General features: G+C 36.5%; 1 protein-coding gene across 1 annotated transcript; it reads left to right on the top strand.

Annotated features, from left to right (window-relative positions):
• LOC107615582 lies at positions 860-1,522 on the top strand. The gene has a single exon (XM_016317633.1). It carries the CDS (start codon positions 860-862, stop codon positions 1,520-1,522), a length of 663 nt encoding a protein of 220 aa, XP_016173119.1.

Genomic DNA, 18,287 nt, shown 5'->3' with positions numbered 1-18,287 from the left:
GTGACAGACGCAAAAGGAGGGTGAATCCTATTCTAGCATGATCGAGAACCGACAGATGATTAGCCATGCTGTGACAGAGCATGTGAGCATATTTTTCACTGAGAGGAGGGGATGTAGCCACTGACAACGGTGATGCCCTTGCATAAAGCCAGCCATGGAAAAGAGTAAGACCGATTGGATGAAGACAGCAGGAAAGCAGAGGTTCAGAGGAACGATTGCATCTCCATACGCTTATCTAAAATTCTCACCAATGAATTACATAAATATTTCTATCCCTATTTTATTATATTAAATTCGAAAACACCATTATCAATTTATATCTGCCTAACTGAGATTTGCAAGGTGACCATAGCTTGCTTCATACCAACAATCTCCGTGGGATTCGACCCTTACTCACGTAAGGTATTACTTGGACGACCCAGTGCACTTGCTGGTTAGTTGTATCGGAGTTGTGAACCATGGTATTGGCACCATGTTCTTGGCGCCATCGCCAGGGAAAGAAAGAGTCATGAATTTTACATAATTAAAGTGTAATCACGATTACGCGTACCAAGTTGCTCACGTTGCCAGGGATTGTTCGAGCCTGGATATCACAATTTCGTGCACCAAAGCCTCACTAAGAAATTTGGAAAGACAAATTGGACAATTGTCCAAACAGCCAGCTGAAAGACCAACCAACTCTTTTCCAAGTGACACCATCCCAAATCCCAAAGAAGAATGCAAAGCAATTCAACCCAGAAGTGGAAGGACACTGGAAAATGACAAGGTTGATAATAAAGTGGCAAATGAAGAGAAGGACCAGGAGAAGCTCAAAGAGAAGGAGGAATAGTCATAAGCTCTAAGGAAGGTAAAGCAAATCATGGGAGAGCATCCACAAGAACAGAGGAAGGTGGTGAAGCCTTACATCTCCCCTCTTCCATACCCTCAAAGGTTGCAAAGGGAGCTCAAGAACCAACAATTTTGCCAAGTTTCTGGAGGTTTTAAGAAGCTGGAAATCAACATCTCCCTTACTGAAGCATTGGAGCATATGCCTTCATATGCAAAGTTCCTAAAAGAACTCATTAACAAGAAGAAAATCTGGAATGAGAAGGAGACTGTGATCTTGACACAAGAATGCAGTGCAGTGATTCAAAAGGGTCTCCCACTAAAACTCAAAGATCCTGGGAGCTTCTTTTTGCATTGCACTATTGGCAACATGTCCATTGATAAGGCACTGTGTGATCTAGGATCAAGTATCAATCTGATGCCTTTATCTATGCTGAGAAGGTTGTCTATAGAAGAAGTAAAGCTTACAAGGATGTCCTTGCAACTTACTGATAGATCAATTGTAATCCCTAATGGAGTGGTTGAGAATCTCTTAGTCAAGGTGGGTAAGTTTATTTTTCTAACGGATTTTGTGATCTTGGATCTAGATGAAGAGGGAGGCGATTCTGTTATATTAGGAAGGCCTTTCCAAGCCACAACAGGAGCCATCATTGATGTGGAGAAAGGAAAAATGACCATGAGAGCACATGATGAGTAGATCACTCTAAATGTCATTAAGGAGATGCAGTATCCCGCTGAAAAGAGAGGTTGCATGAGAATTGAGGAGGAAGACTTAAACTGGAAGGAAAAATCAAAGAAAGCACTCATCAACTCACCCTTGGTACAGATGACTAACAGTGAAGAAAAATAAAAGGGTCATGAGGAAAAGAAGGCTGAGAAGGGATTGCAAAAAGAGGTTACAAGATTGATCATTAAGAAAGCCCCTGACATAAAGCCTGCTGCCAAGAAAGAAGGGTCACCAAAGAAAGGAAAGAAGAACAATAAAAAGGTTCCAAAAAGGTGGAGAAATAAGAAAATTCCAACTGAAGGGTTCTCAGAGGGAAACAAAGTGAGACTAATCTACCAACAGTTAGAGGCATTTCCACAATCTGATGATTATTACACTATCAACAAAATACTCTCGCTGGAACATATAGAGGTTGTTCATCAAAGCACATGAAAAAGGCTCACAGTTAGAGGGGACAAGCTGAGGCACTATAATCATCAGCCACCCTAACAAAGAACCAATGTCAAGCTAGTGACAATAAAAGAGTGCTTGTTGGAAGGCAACCCAACCAGAGGTAGTTTTCTTTTCTTAGCTATTTCAATAAAAGGGTTAAGTAAGTTTATCTGTATTGCAAAGAGCTAAGTTTGGTGTTACACACAAAAACAATTTAAGGTTGAATGTAGGATGCTAAGTTTGGTGTTCCACCAAAAAGTTCATTAGAAACACATTTCAACCCTCTACATAAATGGTCACTGGCTCTAAACAATCAGGGAAACTACTTAACCATTGATTGTTTTCTAGTTTATAGTTTGTTTTCTTTAATAAAAGCACAAGGTTTCATGTATGAGATTAATCTGATGCATAGCAGACAGTGGCGAGGAACTAAGTTTGGTGTTCACACACCAAAGTAAGTTCAAAAGCCTACAACCATTCATGCATGCTAACCATCTTTCAAGTGCTTGGGGAACAAGCTAAGCAACTTCCAATAACTTTACAGGAATTCAATCAATCTCTTGGAAGAACTATGCACCCTCATCTAAGGACACAAAGAAGGATATAAAAGCTATGGATGATGAGGACAAAGGAAAAACTAGAAGACATCACCAAGAGGTTGTATTGCTACTTAATTCCCTCTGATTCGAAGTGCTTTAAATTAGAAGTATAATTGTATCCCTGCTGAGTGGTATTAGTTTAGTTATAATTAAATTGCATTATGCTACCTGTCTTTGTATTATCATTTTGGGTTGCTAGTTTAAAATGCCTAGATCATGCCATCCTACTTGAATTCATGTCTTGTTCCCCTTTGCATAAATAAAAGAAAATGTTGAAACAGAAAATGAGATTGTCCAATTTGATAGGGATGATAATAAAGTTTATTGGTGGTATATATGTTTGATTGTTTAAGTAGGCTCACTAGTAAAGGATAAGGGTTAGAATGTTCCTTTATAGTATAAACTAGGCTGTTGTTTGTGAACTCTTAATGAATAAATATCCTTGGAAAAAGAAAGAGTAAGAAGGAAAGGAAGAAAAGCCAAGAATTGGCAACAAAAGTGAAAGAAACAAATAATAAAGCTAGACACCAATGGCTTGGACCTTAAGACACATGCCTGTGGTGCTGTTGTATTAGGATCTGCTTGGATAATTAGTTTCTGAGGAGTATTTTAAAACTTGGTAACTTGGATTAACTAATCTGGGATTATCAACCGAAAATCCACTATCAAGAGCAACCTAATTACAAAGCATTTAGTAACCCAAAGAGGTGCTGGGCATCAATTTTCTTGAGAAGAATGAACCAAGTGTTTGTGGTCTGTATGTGTTGATTGAAAAACAAAATTAAAATGCTGCTACAACACATAACACTTAGCTGCAAATAAAAGTGTAAGCTTCTCAACAAAAGAAAAAACAAAAAAAAATCAAACACCAAGGATGGATGAATAACAAAGTTCACAACAGCTACTTAGTTAGCACTTGAAGAAACATCTCAATCCTGAAAACTAATAAAAGTAGAGCTTCAATTACAGCCTACATGAAACCCCATGAACCTAGGCTAAGTGCTTTCAAATAAGGACAAACATGCTTTTCTATTTTCTTGCATTTCTTCTCATGTTCTACTGCTTGCTTGGGGACAAGCAAGATTTAAGTTTGGTGTTGTGATGACATGTCATTTTATGCATGTTTTACTAGGCATTTTTACCTATTTTCATTAGGTTTCATGCACTTTCTTGCACAATAAGTAATTGATTGGAGTGGAGTTCCATGTTTATCTTGATTCAATCAAACATTATTAATTTTATACAAAATCATGAGATTTATACAAGAATTAGGTGATTATTATGAATGATGCAAAACCTTATGATTTTGGTGAGACTTTGATTGCATGTTTGATTGATGGCAGATGAAAAGATGAAAAGAAAAAGCAGATAAATAAGCATTGCAGAAGAATGCTGTGCTCAATTGAAGAACGCTACGCTCTCTAGAGACGTGGACACGTACAGGATGCTTACGCGTAGGGCAAGAATTCTAGAAGACCCGCCGTACGCGTTCATGACGCATACGCGTGGATGTGATCAACGCTCGTTTACAAAGAGAGCGCTACGTTATCTAAACGATCACCTGTGACAAAATTCAAATTTAGGATTGAAGATCTGCCACTGACGCGCACGCGTCGATAGAGCATCTGGGAAGAAGCACGCAAATGCGTAGATGGCGCGGAAGCTGGGAGTTGATATTTTGCCATCCATGCGCACGCGCACGCGTGTGGAGCGCTCATGGCGCGAACGTAGTGCTCATTTAAAGAACGCTGCTAAAGGATGCACACGCATGAATGGTACGCGCAAGCATGGATGAGGCTTAAGACAGTGACAACGCGCACGCATATGATACGCATACACATCGCTGGTTCAAAAATGCAAGGGACGCGCACGCGCAGGGGATGCGTACGCGTCGGTGAATGAGCGTTGCGCTCTCTTTGAGAACGCTACATTCTCCTTATGCAGCCTTGAAGTACCTTTTCAGACCCACTTCAAATAGAGGCCAAAAAGCCCACTCCAAGTACTTGATGACTGAATTGGAAAGTGTATAAATAGAGGAGAATTTGATTTCATTAGGAGTCTTCCTTTGAGTTATTCTTTTTAGAGAGTCTTTTAAAGTTTTAGAGTTTTAGCAGATCTGGTTTATTTTTTATTTCTGTTCTTCATCTTCTTCTGCAATTTTTCTTTTCTATTTTGTGCTAGAGCAATGATGAAATAAACCCCAATTTCATTAGGGGGAGGAGCTCTATTGTAATTCTAATGAATTAATGAAATTCTTCTTCTTCTCTATTCATTTGTGTAGCTATTGGGTATCTTCTATTTTGATTTTGAATTACTCACTCCGGAAGGGGGTTTAATTCAGTGAATGCTTGTGTGAGCCTCGGAAGGGGAATCACTAGCATTAGAATTGGAGCTCTATCTTTCACTACTCTCTTGATCAACACTATTCGGGAGGAATTGAGATCCTGAGAGTCAGTGTGGCTTACATATGAGAGAAATGCACTTAACCTCTTCTCATGACAATTAGATCAAGGAATTGGCAAGATTGATTGTGATTAGAGAGATTGGATTACCAAGGAATTAGGATCCAATCAATTTCAATCCACTATAGATCTACTCAAATGATTGAGAAAGGAGTTGAGACTCAATTGATTCATGGTGGATTACAGTATCTCCAGTCCCTAAGAATCAATTCCTTTGATTTTCTTCAATTCGGATCTCTTGAATTTCTTTTAATATGCAATTGCTTACTGTTATTTTGATTCCCAGCACCCAAATCCCTTTATAATTCATGCAATTTATGTTTCCTCGTCATTTAAGTTTCTGCACTTTAACTTTCATGAAATTTAAGATTCAGTTATTTACCTTTCTTGTAATTTAAGTTTCAGCTCTTTTAATTTCTTGCACTTTAAGTTTCATCTATTTAAGCTTCCTGTAATTTACTTTTCTGTCAATCTACATTCTGCACTCTAGTTTTCTTGCAATTTACTTTCTGTTAATCAAATTTCACTCAATTCACCAATATTAGCTTAACTAAATTCATCACCATACTAAAGTTGCTTAATCCATCAATCCCTGTGGGATCGACCTCACTTTTGTGAGTTTTACTACTTGATGCGACCCGATACACTTGCCGGTGAGTTTGTGCGGAATCGATTTTCCCTTATCAAGTGGTAGAAGTGAGATGCGACGCGTACGCATTGTCTTTTCTATCTTTTCCTAGTGAATTTGCATTCAAATTGTTAAGTTTAATCAAGATTTAAATATCTTTTAGCCACTATGAATGCTACTTTGAGTTGTGTGAAATTCTATTTATTTCAGGTAGCATTCAGATGGATTTGATGGAGTTTCTCTAGAAGAAGAGGAAGAAAGTAGATGATGGTGTCAACCCTGACCTCTTTGCACTCAAACAAAAATAACTTGAGCTACAGAGGTCCAATTGATGTGATTCTAGTGGCATTAGAAAACCAACTTTCAGAGATTTCCAAGATATATAATAGTCTACACCTTTCATATGAAAGTACTGCCTTGGTGGTGCCAAACTTGGAAAATCCCAAGTTTAGCGCCATGATCATCACAATGCCTTCCTTGCTTGCTGCCTTGATGGTGCCAAACTTGAGACACTACAAGTTCGGCGCCTCAACTCACCTATCCCAAGAATGCAGGGCGTGGATTTGAAGCCAAACTTGAGACACTTCAAGTTTGGCACCAACTAAAGAAAATCATGAAGACTTCGTTCGTGTGTGATGGCGATAAACTTGGTTCAGCCCAAGTTTGGCGCCACCTTTTATAAATCAAGTGGTCCCCGCTCGCTCCTCAAGGCCTGCACGAATTGTTTGTTAAACTTTTGTTTTATCTTAAAAATAGGAAAAGATATCATTTAGTTTTAGGAAATACAATTTACATTAATTATGATTAGATATGAAAGTGAAAAGACTCAGCCCTTCGGGCTCTTCTCTTCTCTTCTACCTTATTCCGCAATTTACAGTTTTTTTGAATCCTAGTTTTCTCTCTGAACCATGAGCAACTAAACCTCCACTGTTAAGGTTAGGAGCTCTGTCTATTGTATGGATTGATACTATTATTTTTCTATTTTAATTCATGTACTGGTTTCTATTTCAAGAATTATTTTTGTTCTTTATCTTATCAATTTGGGTGGAACGGAAGTATGACCCCTTTTTTTTAATTGAGTTCTTGTATAACTTGGAAAAGCTCTTTACTTGAACAACAGCTTGAAAAAATTTCTCCAAAATTTCTAATTATCTGGACTTAACGGGATACGTGACATATAATTCTATTATATTTGGGTAATTAGGATTTCTGTGGCATATAAACTAGAATTGAACTTAACCCTCTAATCGGAATCAAGTGACCAAGGAATTGGCGGTTGATGAAGGTTAGAGGAGACTAAAAAGGTCTAAGGAATTAAGGTTTAGTCACATATAGTTTTCCATGAATTGAATCTTGCATGATTAAAATAGTTAGTAAGAAAAGTCAATCTGGAAGATAGATATTACTGAAACCTTAACTGTTTCCTTCATATATTTCACAACCTGTTTAGTGCTTGCTTTTCTGATTCTCTGAATTACTGTTAATGCATTTGAACTCTCAACACTCTTTTCTGTTTGTCTAACTAAGCAAATCACTTAACCATTGTTGCTTAATCCATCAATCCGCGTGGGATCGATCCTCACTCACCTGAGGTATTACTTGGTAAGATCCGGTGCACTTGCCAGTTAGTTTGTGGGTTATAAATTCCGCACCAAGTTTTTGGTGTCGTTGCTGGGGATTGACTATGATTGACAACTATTAGTTGTTTGATTGCTTAGATTAGGCGTTTTTGCTTTAATTTCATTTAACTTATTTCTTTAAATTTAAAAAAAAATTATTTTGATTTATTTTATTTAAATTTTTTCTCTTAATTTCTGAAATTAAGTTTGGTGTCCCCTTAGTTGTTTTATTGTTCCTAGTTATTTTATTTATTGAGTTTAAATTTTATACTCCTTTTTGCTTATTAGTTATTTTATTTTCTTAATTATTCAGTTTATTTTCTTTATTTTATTTTTCTTTTATTTTTGTTTTCTTTTATATTTTATTTTATTTTTATTTTTTTATTATTTTTATTTTTCTTTATGTTCTCTCTTCTTTACTTGCTTGTTTACCACATGATGCGTTTAATTCTGTTTGGTGTTTTGTGCTAAGAAAAAATAACGGAGAGAGATCACATGGGTTACTACTCACACCTAATGAGTGATTCATATTATTGTGGATGGAGGAACTATCTGAATTTTGGTTGGCAAAGTCAAAACCAAAGAAACTTCAGTGCTCCATATTCCAACTATCAAGAACCACCATCTCCATATTCATACCAAGAACCACCACCTCTCTATCCATATCAAGAACCATCATCTTTCTACTCATATCAAGAGCCACCATCTCCCTACTCATACCAAGAACCATCCTCCTATTTTTATTCATATCAAGAGCCACCGTCTGCTTATTCATATCAAGAACTATCAGCTCTTGAGCTTCTCATGAAAGAATGCAAACATGATATGAGGATGAGTGTCAACAATATAGAGAAACATGCGGAGTTTATTATCAAGCACCTGGACAAGATACAAGCAAATTCCTTCCCAAGAGATACAATGCAAGATCCTATGAAAGAAAATGAGGAAATCAATCAAAAGAGTTTATACTCCATTGAATTAGAGAACTCTTCACCCTCACACATGGAAGAAGAAAAAGATGCACAAACAAAGGAGGAAGCCATGCACACCCCATGCTTGCACATTCCAATAATTCAGAAGGAAGCCATACAAGTCCCTTCAATTCTACGCATGCATGATCCTGAGAAGAAAAATCTAAATGCACCACCCATATTTGAATTGAAGTCTTCTCCCCCAACACTTGAATATGATTTCTTTAGATCCAGTGAATTAGAGAGTCGTATGGGAGTTGCTTTTTAGTGGGTACCACTTTTCTCCTCATGTCCACTAAAGTAATTTCTCTTAACTAACTGGAAGAAGAGGAAGAAAAGGCAACAATTAACTGTCAAGCTATTGACGTTAAAGAAGCACTTGTTGGGAGGCAACCCAACTACTAAGGGAGATGAATGTTCTTCATGGAGGAGCACAGCCTGAAGAATGAGATGGCCACTAGGATAATTGAGGTGGCTGAGTTCCTTTCATTCTATATTTCCTTCCGTCCTTATTATGCTATATTCCTGTTTTCTGCTACTTTACTTGAATGTCTGCATGATCTTTAGTAATTCTGAGTCCTAAGTTCTAGTTTAATTCTGTTATTTTAAAATTTCGGTTATTTATCTTTTAATTGAAGATATGTCTCATGTACCACTCACTGAACTTGAATCCAAAGATAAAAAGAAAGAAGTGATGTATTGCATGAGAAATTGAGTTTATACTGAAGATTAGTCTTATTTACTTAAATGTGGTGTTATTATCTGTGATTTTGAATGCATGATATGAGCAGTGCATATTTGAATTTGAATCAAAGGATGTTGATGCATGATGAACAGGAATTTAGAAAACTATTATGAATTCTCTAAATTAAACAAAAGCTTAATCCTGGAAGCAAAAAACAAAATAGCAAAAAGAAAATAAAGAAAAGCAAGGTCCACGACTCTGAGCATCAATGGCTAGGAAGGTCAAATATGATTAAAAGCTCAAAGAGTTGTTTTCCTAGCCATATACTTGTGGTGTGAATGTGTCAAGTAACTCTTGAGACAGAGCACTGAGAGTCAAGGCCAACTACAATTATAGAGTATGCTAAAGGCTTTGAGCACCACTATCTGGGAGTAATTAAAAGAAAAATCAGAACTCAAAGAGAGTTCCCTAGTTAAGTGCTTATGGTATTTTTATGTCAAGTGAAGCTTGAGACAAAACATTTAAAGTCACAACTAGGCTCAAGGTGCAAAGCACCAAAGAAAAGAGAATGAAAGAAAATTTGCTGTGTTCAAGGATTAATCCGAAATAAAAAGGCCAGAGAATTCATAATATTATCCAGATTCCAATTCCAAATGACAGTGACATTCCTCTAGTTCAAAGGAGAATGAGATGCCAAAACTATTCAGGATTGCAGAGTATAAACCCCACTCAAAGAAGAGACAGGAGCTTAATTGAACACTCACTTCTCATGAAAATTCACATCCAAGGCCTATATTAGTTTTGATTGCTTGAGGACAAGCAACAATTCAAGTTTGGTGTTGTGATGCATGAGCATCTTTTCTATCTTTTTCTAGTGAATTTGCATTCAAATTTTTAAGTTTAATCAAGATTTAAATATCTTTTAGCCACAATGAATGATACTTTGAGTTGTGTGCAATTCTGTTTATATCAGGTAACATTTGGATGGATTTGATGGAGTTTCTGTAGAAGAAGAGGAAGAAAGTAGATGATGCTGTCAACTTTCACTTAAACAAAAATAGCTTGAACTACAGAGGACCAATTGACGTGATTCTAGCGGCATTGGAAAATCAACTCCCAGAGCTTTCTGATGATATATAATAGTGTATACCTTTCATATGGAATTACTGCCTTGGTGGCACCAAACTTGGGATTTCCCAAGTTTGGCGCCATGATAATCACAATGCCATCCTTGCTTGCTGCCTTGGTGGCGCCAAACTTGAGAAACTCCAAGTTTGGCGCCACAACTCACCTATCCCAGGAATGCAGGGCATGGATTTGAAGCCAAACCTGAGATACTTCAAGTTTGGCGCAAACTAAAGAAAATCATGAAGACTTCATTTGGGTGTGATGGCGCCAAACTTGGTTCAGCCCAAGTTTGGTGCCACCTTTTATAAATCAAGTGGTCCCTACGAATTGTTTATTAAATTTGATTAAAATTTTGTTTATTAAATTTGATTAAAATTTTGTTTTATCTTAAAAATAAGAAAAGATATCATTTAGTTTTAGGAAATACAATTTACATTAATTAGGATTAGATATAAAAGGGAAAAGAATCAGCCCTTCGGGCTCTTCTATTCTCTTCTACCTCATTTCGCAATTTACAGTTTTTCTGAATCTTAGTTTTCTCTCTGAACCATGAGCAACTAAACAACTGCTGTTAAGGTTAGGAGCTCTGTCTATTGTATGGATTGATACTATTATTTTTCTATTTTAATTCATGTATTGGTTTCTATTTCAAGAATTGTTTTCGTTCTTTATCTTATGAATTTGGGTGGAACGGAAGTATGACTCTTTTTCTAATTGATTTCTTGTATAACTTGAAAAAGCTCTTTACTTGAACAACAGCTTGAAAACAATTTCTCCTAAATGTCTAATTATCTGAACTTAACAGGATACGTGACATATAATCCTCTTATATTTGGGTAATTAGGGTTTCTGTGCCATATAAACTAGAATTGAACTTAACCCTCTAATCGGAATCAAGTGACCAAGGAATTGGCGGTTGATGAACGTTAGAGGAGACTAAAAATGTCTAAGGAATTAGGGTTTAGTCACATAGTTTGCCATGAATTGAATCTTGCATGATTAAAATAGTTAGTAAGAAAAGTCAATCCAGAAGTTAGATATCTTTGAAACCTTAACTGTTTCCTCCATATATTTCACAACCTGTTTACTGCTTGCTTTTCTGATTCTCTGAATCACTGTTTGATGCATTTGAACTCTCAAAACTATTTGCTGTTTGTCTAACTAAGCAAATCGCTTAACCATTATTGCTTAATCCATTAATCCTCGTGGGATCGATCCTCACTCACCTGAGGTATTACTTGGTACGACCCGAAGCACTTGTTAGTTAGTTTGTGGGTTATAAATTCCGCACCACCATGCGTACGCGTGGGCGAGGCTTACGCATGGGAGGTTTGGAAACTTGAGGTCACGTGTACACGTGGGTGACACGTACGCGTGGCTGGGTGCTCTATTTTTCAAAATTTTCCAAGTTCTAGCGTGAAACCAAGCATTCCAAACATCCAAACAGCTAGCAAAACACCATCAAACCTTATTTAACATACTAGACTCCCAAATAAACCAAGCAAACAAAACCAAACATTAAATCAAACCTATTTTAACATGCAACAAAGCAATATATACAAGAGTATAAAAAGGAAGAAAACTACCTAACAATGGCAATCCAATTCATTCATTGATTATATATACAAGAGAATGAAAAGAGTTTACCATGGTGGGGTGTCTCCCACCTAGCACTTTTATTTATTGTCCTTAAGTTGGACAATTGATGGGGTCCTTGCTCTGGTGGCTTATGCTTGAATTCATCCTTGAATTCCCGCCAATGCTTGCATATCTAATGTCTACCGAGATCCCAAATTAGGCGTACAAGGCCTTCAAGTAAGCTTGAGCAAGTGACAATACCCCAAGAGTGTTGATTGTTGAAATGAATTCCGAGGTCCCAAACCTTGTTCTTGCACCCATCTTCTTGTTGACTACCATGGTTAAATCTGGGTGACAAGGCTTGTGAATTCTCAATGGAGCATCCAAACACCTTCCTAGACCCTCTCAATTGAGTACTACACGATCCCTTGCACTTATACTTTGATAACTCAACCATAGTGAACCTTGAATTGTGATGCCTACCACTAACCAAATCTTTCTTGCTTTTCATTCCACAAATATTCCTATGTTGACCATCTGTTTCAAGCAAATCATACTCCAGTGGAATAAGAAAGCTAAGGGATATGAGTTTTACCCACTTGAATGGTGTAAAGGATAATGGTGGCTTAGGAGGAGAGACCTCCCCACACTTAGACAATGTGAGGTTTACCCCCCTTATGCTCTTCTTTGATTACCTCCACCTCTTGAAAAGCATCTTCTATGTTCACCTCTTGACAAGGTTCTTCACATTCAATCACTTCCTCACCAACCTCTTCTAGCTCTTCTCCATCCTTCATGTCACAACTTGGAGGTAATGTGGAACTTATCTCAACATCTACCTCAATTTTAATGGGAGAAGACTCCTCAAGTTCAAAAGGATCATGTGTTGGTGTAGAATCATCATCAAAATGAAGATTTGTTGCTTACTTAACTTCTTCCAATTCTTCATCATTCATCATATGCTTTGGAGGTTGTGCACCTTCCTTGACATTGCCTTCAAGATCAATGCAAGAAGGCTCAATAGGATCTTCGAGGTGATTCGTTAGTGTGGACAAGAACTCATCAATAATCGAGTCCAATTCTTGATCAACCTCTCCTAATTCTTCAACCACTCCTTCCGGCTCAATTATCTCAACTTCCCCCTCTTATTGCAATTCTTGCTTCAACTCCTCTTCTTCACCTTGAAGCTCCAAATTCACTCCCTCACTATGCTCCTTAGTTGATCCTCCACATTCCTCAATGATAGTGTCTTGAATACATGAGCTTAGGTGGGAGGCCATGCAATTAGCAGCTTCAGTCATGGTAGCCACCATGATTTCTATCTTCTTTAGCTCCTTTTGCTGCTCTTCTTGCCTTTATATATAAGAGCTAATATCTCTTTGTTGTTCTTACAAGAAGGTATGGAAAGCTTCATCCATTGAGGGAGGTGGTGGAAGAGAGGGTTCATTATTTGGGGGAAAGGGTTCATAATTGGAAGGTTGTTCATCTTGGTAAGGATATGGAGGTGATGTATATGGGATTGATGGTTCTTGAGAATATTGACGCTGGAATGGTGGTGGCTTTAAGTACGACTCATATGGTTGTTGGTATGGTGGATATGGGTTAGGATCATATGGAGGTGAATGGTGGTATGGGGCTTGTAAGTAAGGTTGTTGGGGACTATACTGAGGGAAAGAATTATATGCATGTGGTGGTTGTGGTTGACAACAACAATGAGGATCACCACATCCATTAGGTTGGTAAGCATTAGGAGTTGGATTATACCTATAAGAAACCAGAGGAGGTTGTTGCCAAGAAGGTTGTCTATATGCTTGAGGCTCCTCCCATCTTTGATTTCGAAATCCTTGATGCAAACCTCCATTAAAGCTTCCATTTCCATTTCCTACAACATAGTTTAAACTAAACTCATAGGCAAAGTGATGAGAATTTATAGTAGACAAGGAAAACAAAAACAAAAACTAATAAGAGATAAAGAAAACAAACTCCTAAACCAAAACTAGAAAACAAACAAAAAGCTAGCTATTCACACTATTCACGTATGAACAATAACCAATAAAAAGAACACATTGGAACTCCCCGGCGACGGCGCCAAAAACATGATGTAAGGATTATCGTCGGTTAGGAATTTCACACAAATAGTCTCGTCGAAGTATAGTTTCCAACCGACAAACAATCCTCAATCAAAGTTTAGATTTTGGTTGTCGCAAGTTCAACCCAATAAAGATAACTGAGAGTATTAGTCCCGAGTCATTCTCCCTAGGAATCACAATCAAGTGCTCAATTATTGGTTATGAGTTTCAAGGGGTTGGGTTGATAAAAAGCCAAGAAAATAAATAACAAGAAAATAAAGCAAACAATTAAAGTTAACAAATACTAAAAAGATGCATTCATGGCAAGGATTGAGAATCTAGACTTTCTATCCTAGTCATTAATCATAATACAATACTTAACAAAAGCTAATCATATTTCATCATCTCCAACATAGGAAGAAGGTATAATGTTATCTTCATATTGAGAGAAAGTCAAATAGGACTAGTTAATCTCAATCCAAAAGTCCTAATCAACTTACTAATTAAATTAGCAAGAGATTAGAGTCAATGGAAACAATATTAACTAACAACTCTAGATCACCAACATAGGTTGGGTCTTAATGACTCAAGAGCACCTAAATCCTCTTTCCAAGCCAAGAATGCTCAAAAAGCTACTCTAACATCTAACCAAATATTTTGTCAAACACTAGGAAGGCACAAAAGGAAAGCATGATAAATTGCAAGGAATAATAAAATCTATAATTACCCAATGCAAGAAATTAACAATAACAACTATGGAAAGCACATTAAACATGAAATACCACAAAATTGCATTAAAGAGAATGAAAGTTAACAAGAGTGCATGAACATAAAAGGAACCAAAATGAGAAATTAACAAGAATAAATAGGGAAATCAAGACAATAGAACAAGAAATTATAAAGAAAACAATATGAAAACAAGAATTAAACCCTAGACTTAAGAGAAATTAACCTAATTCTAGAGAAAAGAGGGAGCTTCTCTCTCTAGAAATTACCTAAAGCATGATCCTAAGCTAATCTAATTGCTCCCCCCTTGTCCAATCTTGAATTCTACATTAAATAGCCACAGAAATGAGTTGGATTTGGGCCTGAAAAGCTAAGAAATCGCCCCCAGCATATTCACTTTAATGATATCACGTGACCAACATCACGCATGCGCGTCACTGGCAAATTCCCTCCTCACGTGTACACATGAGTGATGCGTGCACGTGGATGACAAACTCCAATTTTGTGGCTTATGTTGTGTTGATTTTAGGTGATTTTATCATCATTTCTCACATTTGTTCAATTAAATAGCATGGTTTTGTGAATCGCTCCTAATTTGTGCTTAAGAGTAAAAACATGCTTTTTAGGCCTTTAAATTGCTAAATTTAATTCACTTTAATTCCATTCAATACCTTGATGTGTTTGTTAAGTGATTTCAGGATTAGAAGGCAAAGATTAGGTTGAAGGAGTGAAGAAAAAGCATGCAAAAATGGAGAATTCATGAAGAAATGAGGATTTGCTGAACTGAAAGCCACGCGCACGCGTCACCCACGCATATGCGTGAGAAGGAAATTCGCAAGCGACGCACACGCGTCACCCCACGTGCACGTGTGACCGGGAAAATTGGCAATGATGTGGACGCGTGACCCATGCGTACGTGATGCGGGCAGAAATTAGCGAATTAAAAATTATTAAAATATATACGTTGCAAGTATAGTTCTTAATTCGCCAAAAATCCTCCTATCAATTTAGAAAGGTGTTACAGAAAATTGAATTTAAAATACTGGAAGTATGAATCCCAGGTCGTCTCCCAACGAGTTGCAGAAAAGTGTGCGATTCTATTAATCAGAGGTTTCCAAAAAGATTTGAATTGGACAAACAAGAAATTAAATTGATGAATTTGAATAATGTAAATAAAAGCCTTGACTGGGAATTGATTAGTTGGAATCCCTATTATTGTTGGAATGCTCTCAGGATTAATTGACAATTAAATGTTATCCTGTTTAGTTATCCTTCACTAGGTGAAGAAAAGTCAAACAAGTTGGAATGCTACGTCCGTTCACAAGTTGCAATCCACTTAATTAAAAGGGATTGGTGTTAGTGATTAGGAGGCAATCCAACCATAAACCCAATTACAATTTTTCTTTCAAGCCTTCCAACTCAAGGGTTCCTTTCAATCAATTCCCCATCAAGTTAGGGAACTACTCACTCATTGTAAAGGTAAAATTCATAGCATATGAAAAGGAATTAAAGAAAGACATTGTAAATAAAAATTAAAATAGTCAATTAAAAATAAAAGTGATCCTTGTATTAAATAATCCTAAGAATATTCCAATGGTAAAATTAACAAAGCAAAGAACATGGAAGAGTAAACCAAGTAAAGAAAACGAACTAGAATGACGAAGTCTTGATGAGGTAATAACTCTTCTCAGTGTTCCAATGCCCAAAAAAAGTAAGAGAAACTAAATTTCTAAGAACTATGAATGTGTGGAGAGAAAAACCTAGAGGAGGAGTAAAAACTAGACCAAAAACTAAAATTGTGTAGAATGAATGTTGTTCTTGGTTTCTGCATGTTCTCTGGCTCTAGTCTGCCGTTCTGGGCCAAAAACTGGGTCAAAATAGGTTCCAAAATCACCCTCAGCAAATTCTGCAGATTATGCAGATCGCGCACGTCACGCGATCGCGTCGCTCATGCGGACGCGTCGTTCGCGTTTCTGCTTTGCCACGCGGACGTGTCGTCCATGCGGCCGCGTCGCTGCAAATTGCTCTCTTCCGCACGGTCGCGTCATCCATGCGACCGCGTCGCTTCTCGCTGGTCATCTCCTCAATTTCTTGTGTTCCTTCTATTTTTACAGGCTTCCCTTCCAATCTCCAACTCATTCATGCCCTATAAAGCCTAAAACACTTAACACACAGATCACGGCATCGAATGGAATAAGGGAGAAATAAAATACATAATTAAAAGTCTTTAGGAAGTAAGTTTTCAACCATAAAACATCTTTAGGAAGGAAATATAAATGCATGCTTATTTAATGAATAAGTGGGCAAAGATCATGATAAAACCACACAAATAAAACACAATATAAACCATGAAATAGTGGTTTATCAACCTCCCCACACTTAAACATTAGCATGTCCTCATGCTTAATTGAAGGAGATAAAATAAATGAGTAAGAACATGTAAAACCTATGAAATGCAATGCAATGCCAACTATATATATGAATGCAACTACATGATTCTTGTCTACTTAATCAATAGTAAATAAGTTCTTCAAAACAATTATAATTCAAATTCCACTAATTCAATTCTCATAAAGTAAGAGCAGGTAAAAATGCAAGAAGATAGCTTATGAAAGTAGGAAACATGAAAATTCAAGCATTGAACCCTCACTGATGATGTATGTACGCTCTAATCTCTCTAGTGTATAGGGTAATCACTCTATCCTTCTCTAATCATGCTTTCTAATTTTTGTTCTTCTCCTAACCAATCAACAACATTTAACATACCAATGCAAACATCATGAGGTCTTTTCAAGGTTGTAACGGGGCCAAGGTAAGGGTAAGGATGCATATATGGCTAAGTAAGCTTATAATTTGAATCTTTAATTAACCAAAGCTTTAACATAACCTATATACATACTTTATATAACTTTAGAATTCACACCTAGCTACCCAGAAATTTCCTTTCACTTTCCATACTCATGTTTCAACTCTTATTTTAATATATTTTTTTTATCATACATGCATTGACTTTTGAATTCTTAAATTGGGGTAATTTTTTCCCCTTATTTATTTATTAGATATTTTTGGATTTTTTTTAAATATAGAAACATAAGAATAAATATAGCTTATCAATGCACATAGATTTTTGATTCTTATAGTTTCACATGAGTAGGTATCCAAATTCCCAGTATATTATCCTCATTCCCTTATTATCCTTTTGTTCCCACAATTTCCCATACTTAAATAACACACACACTTCTATCTTAAAAGCTAACTAAAGATTCAAATTGGGATGTATAATTGTTTTTCCGCTTAAGGCTAGTAATGTGGTAAAATATAGAACAAATGGGATTTAAAGGCTCAAAGTGGTTAACAAAGGTAATTAAAAGGGTAGGCTTAATTTGGATAAGTAAGCTAAACAAATAATGGCCTCAATCATATGCAAGCATACAAATATAATAAATATTGGACATATAAGATAAAACAAAATATAGATTACAATCATAGAGAAGTAAACACACAAGAATAAAATAATTATGGTTAAATAATGTAACCATTCATAAAGGCTCAAATCTCACAGGTTGTGTGCTCTTTAGCTCAAACATCATGTTCCAAATACAACTTCAAGCAAATTTATCATAAAAATGTTTTTTTTCTTTAAAAATTAGTGAAAATTTGTTCCAAAGATAGAGTCTTAGAAGAAACTTATTGTCTTTTCAATCAAGTAGAGCATGCATGCAACTAACCTATTACTATGCAATTTATCCTATTCTATAAAAGAAAGAAAAACTAAAAATATCCTAATTTATTGGTGCTAGGGAAGAGAAATTACCTCCGGAAGTCAGGTACTGACCGA

This window comes from Arachis ipaensis, chromosome B09 (genome assembly GCF_000816755.2).
Source record: "Arachis ipaensis cultivar K30076 chromosome B09, Araip1.1, whole genome shotgun sequence".
NCBI classification, from domain to species: domain Eukaryota; kingdom Viridiplantae; phylum Streptophyta; class Magnoliopsida; order Fabales; family Fabaceae; genus Arachis; species Arachis ipaensis.
This window is presented reverse-complemented; position numbering and strand designations above follow the sequence as displayed.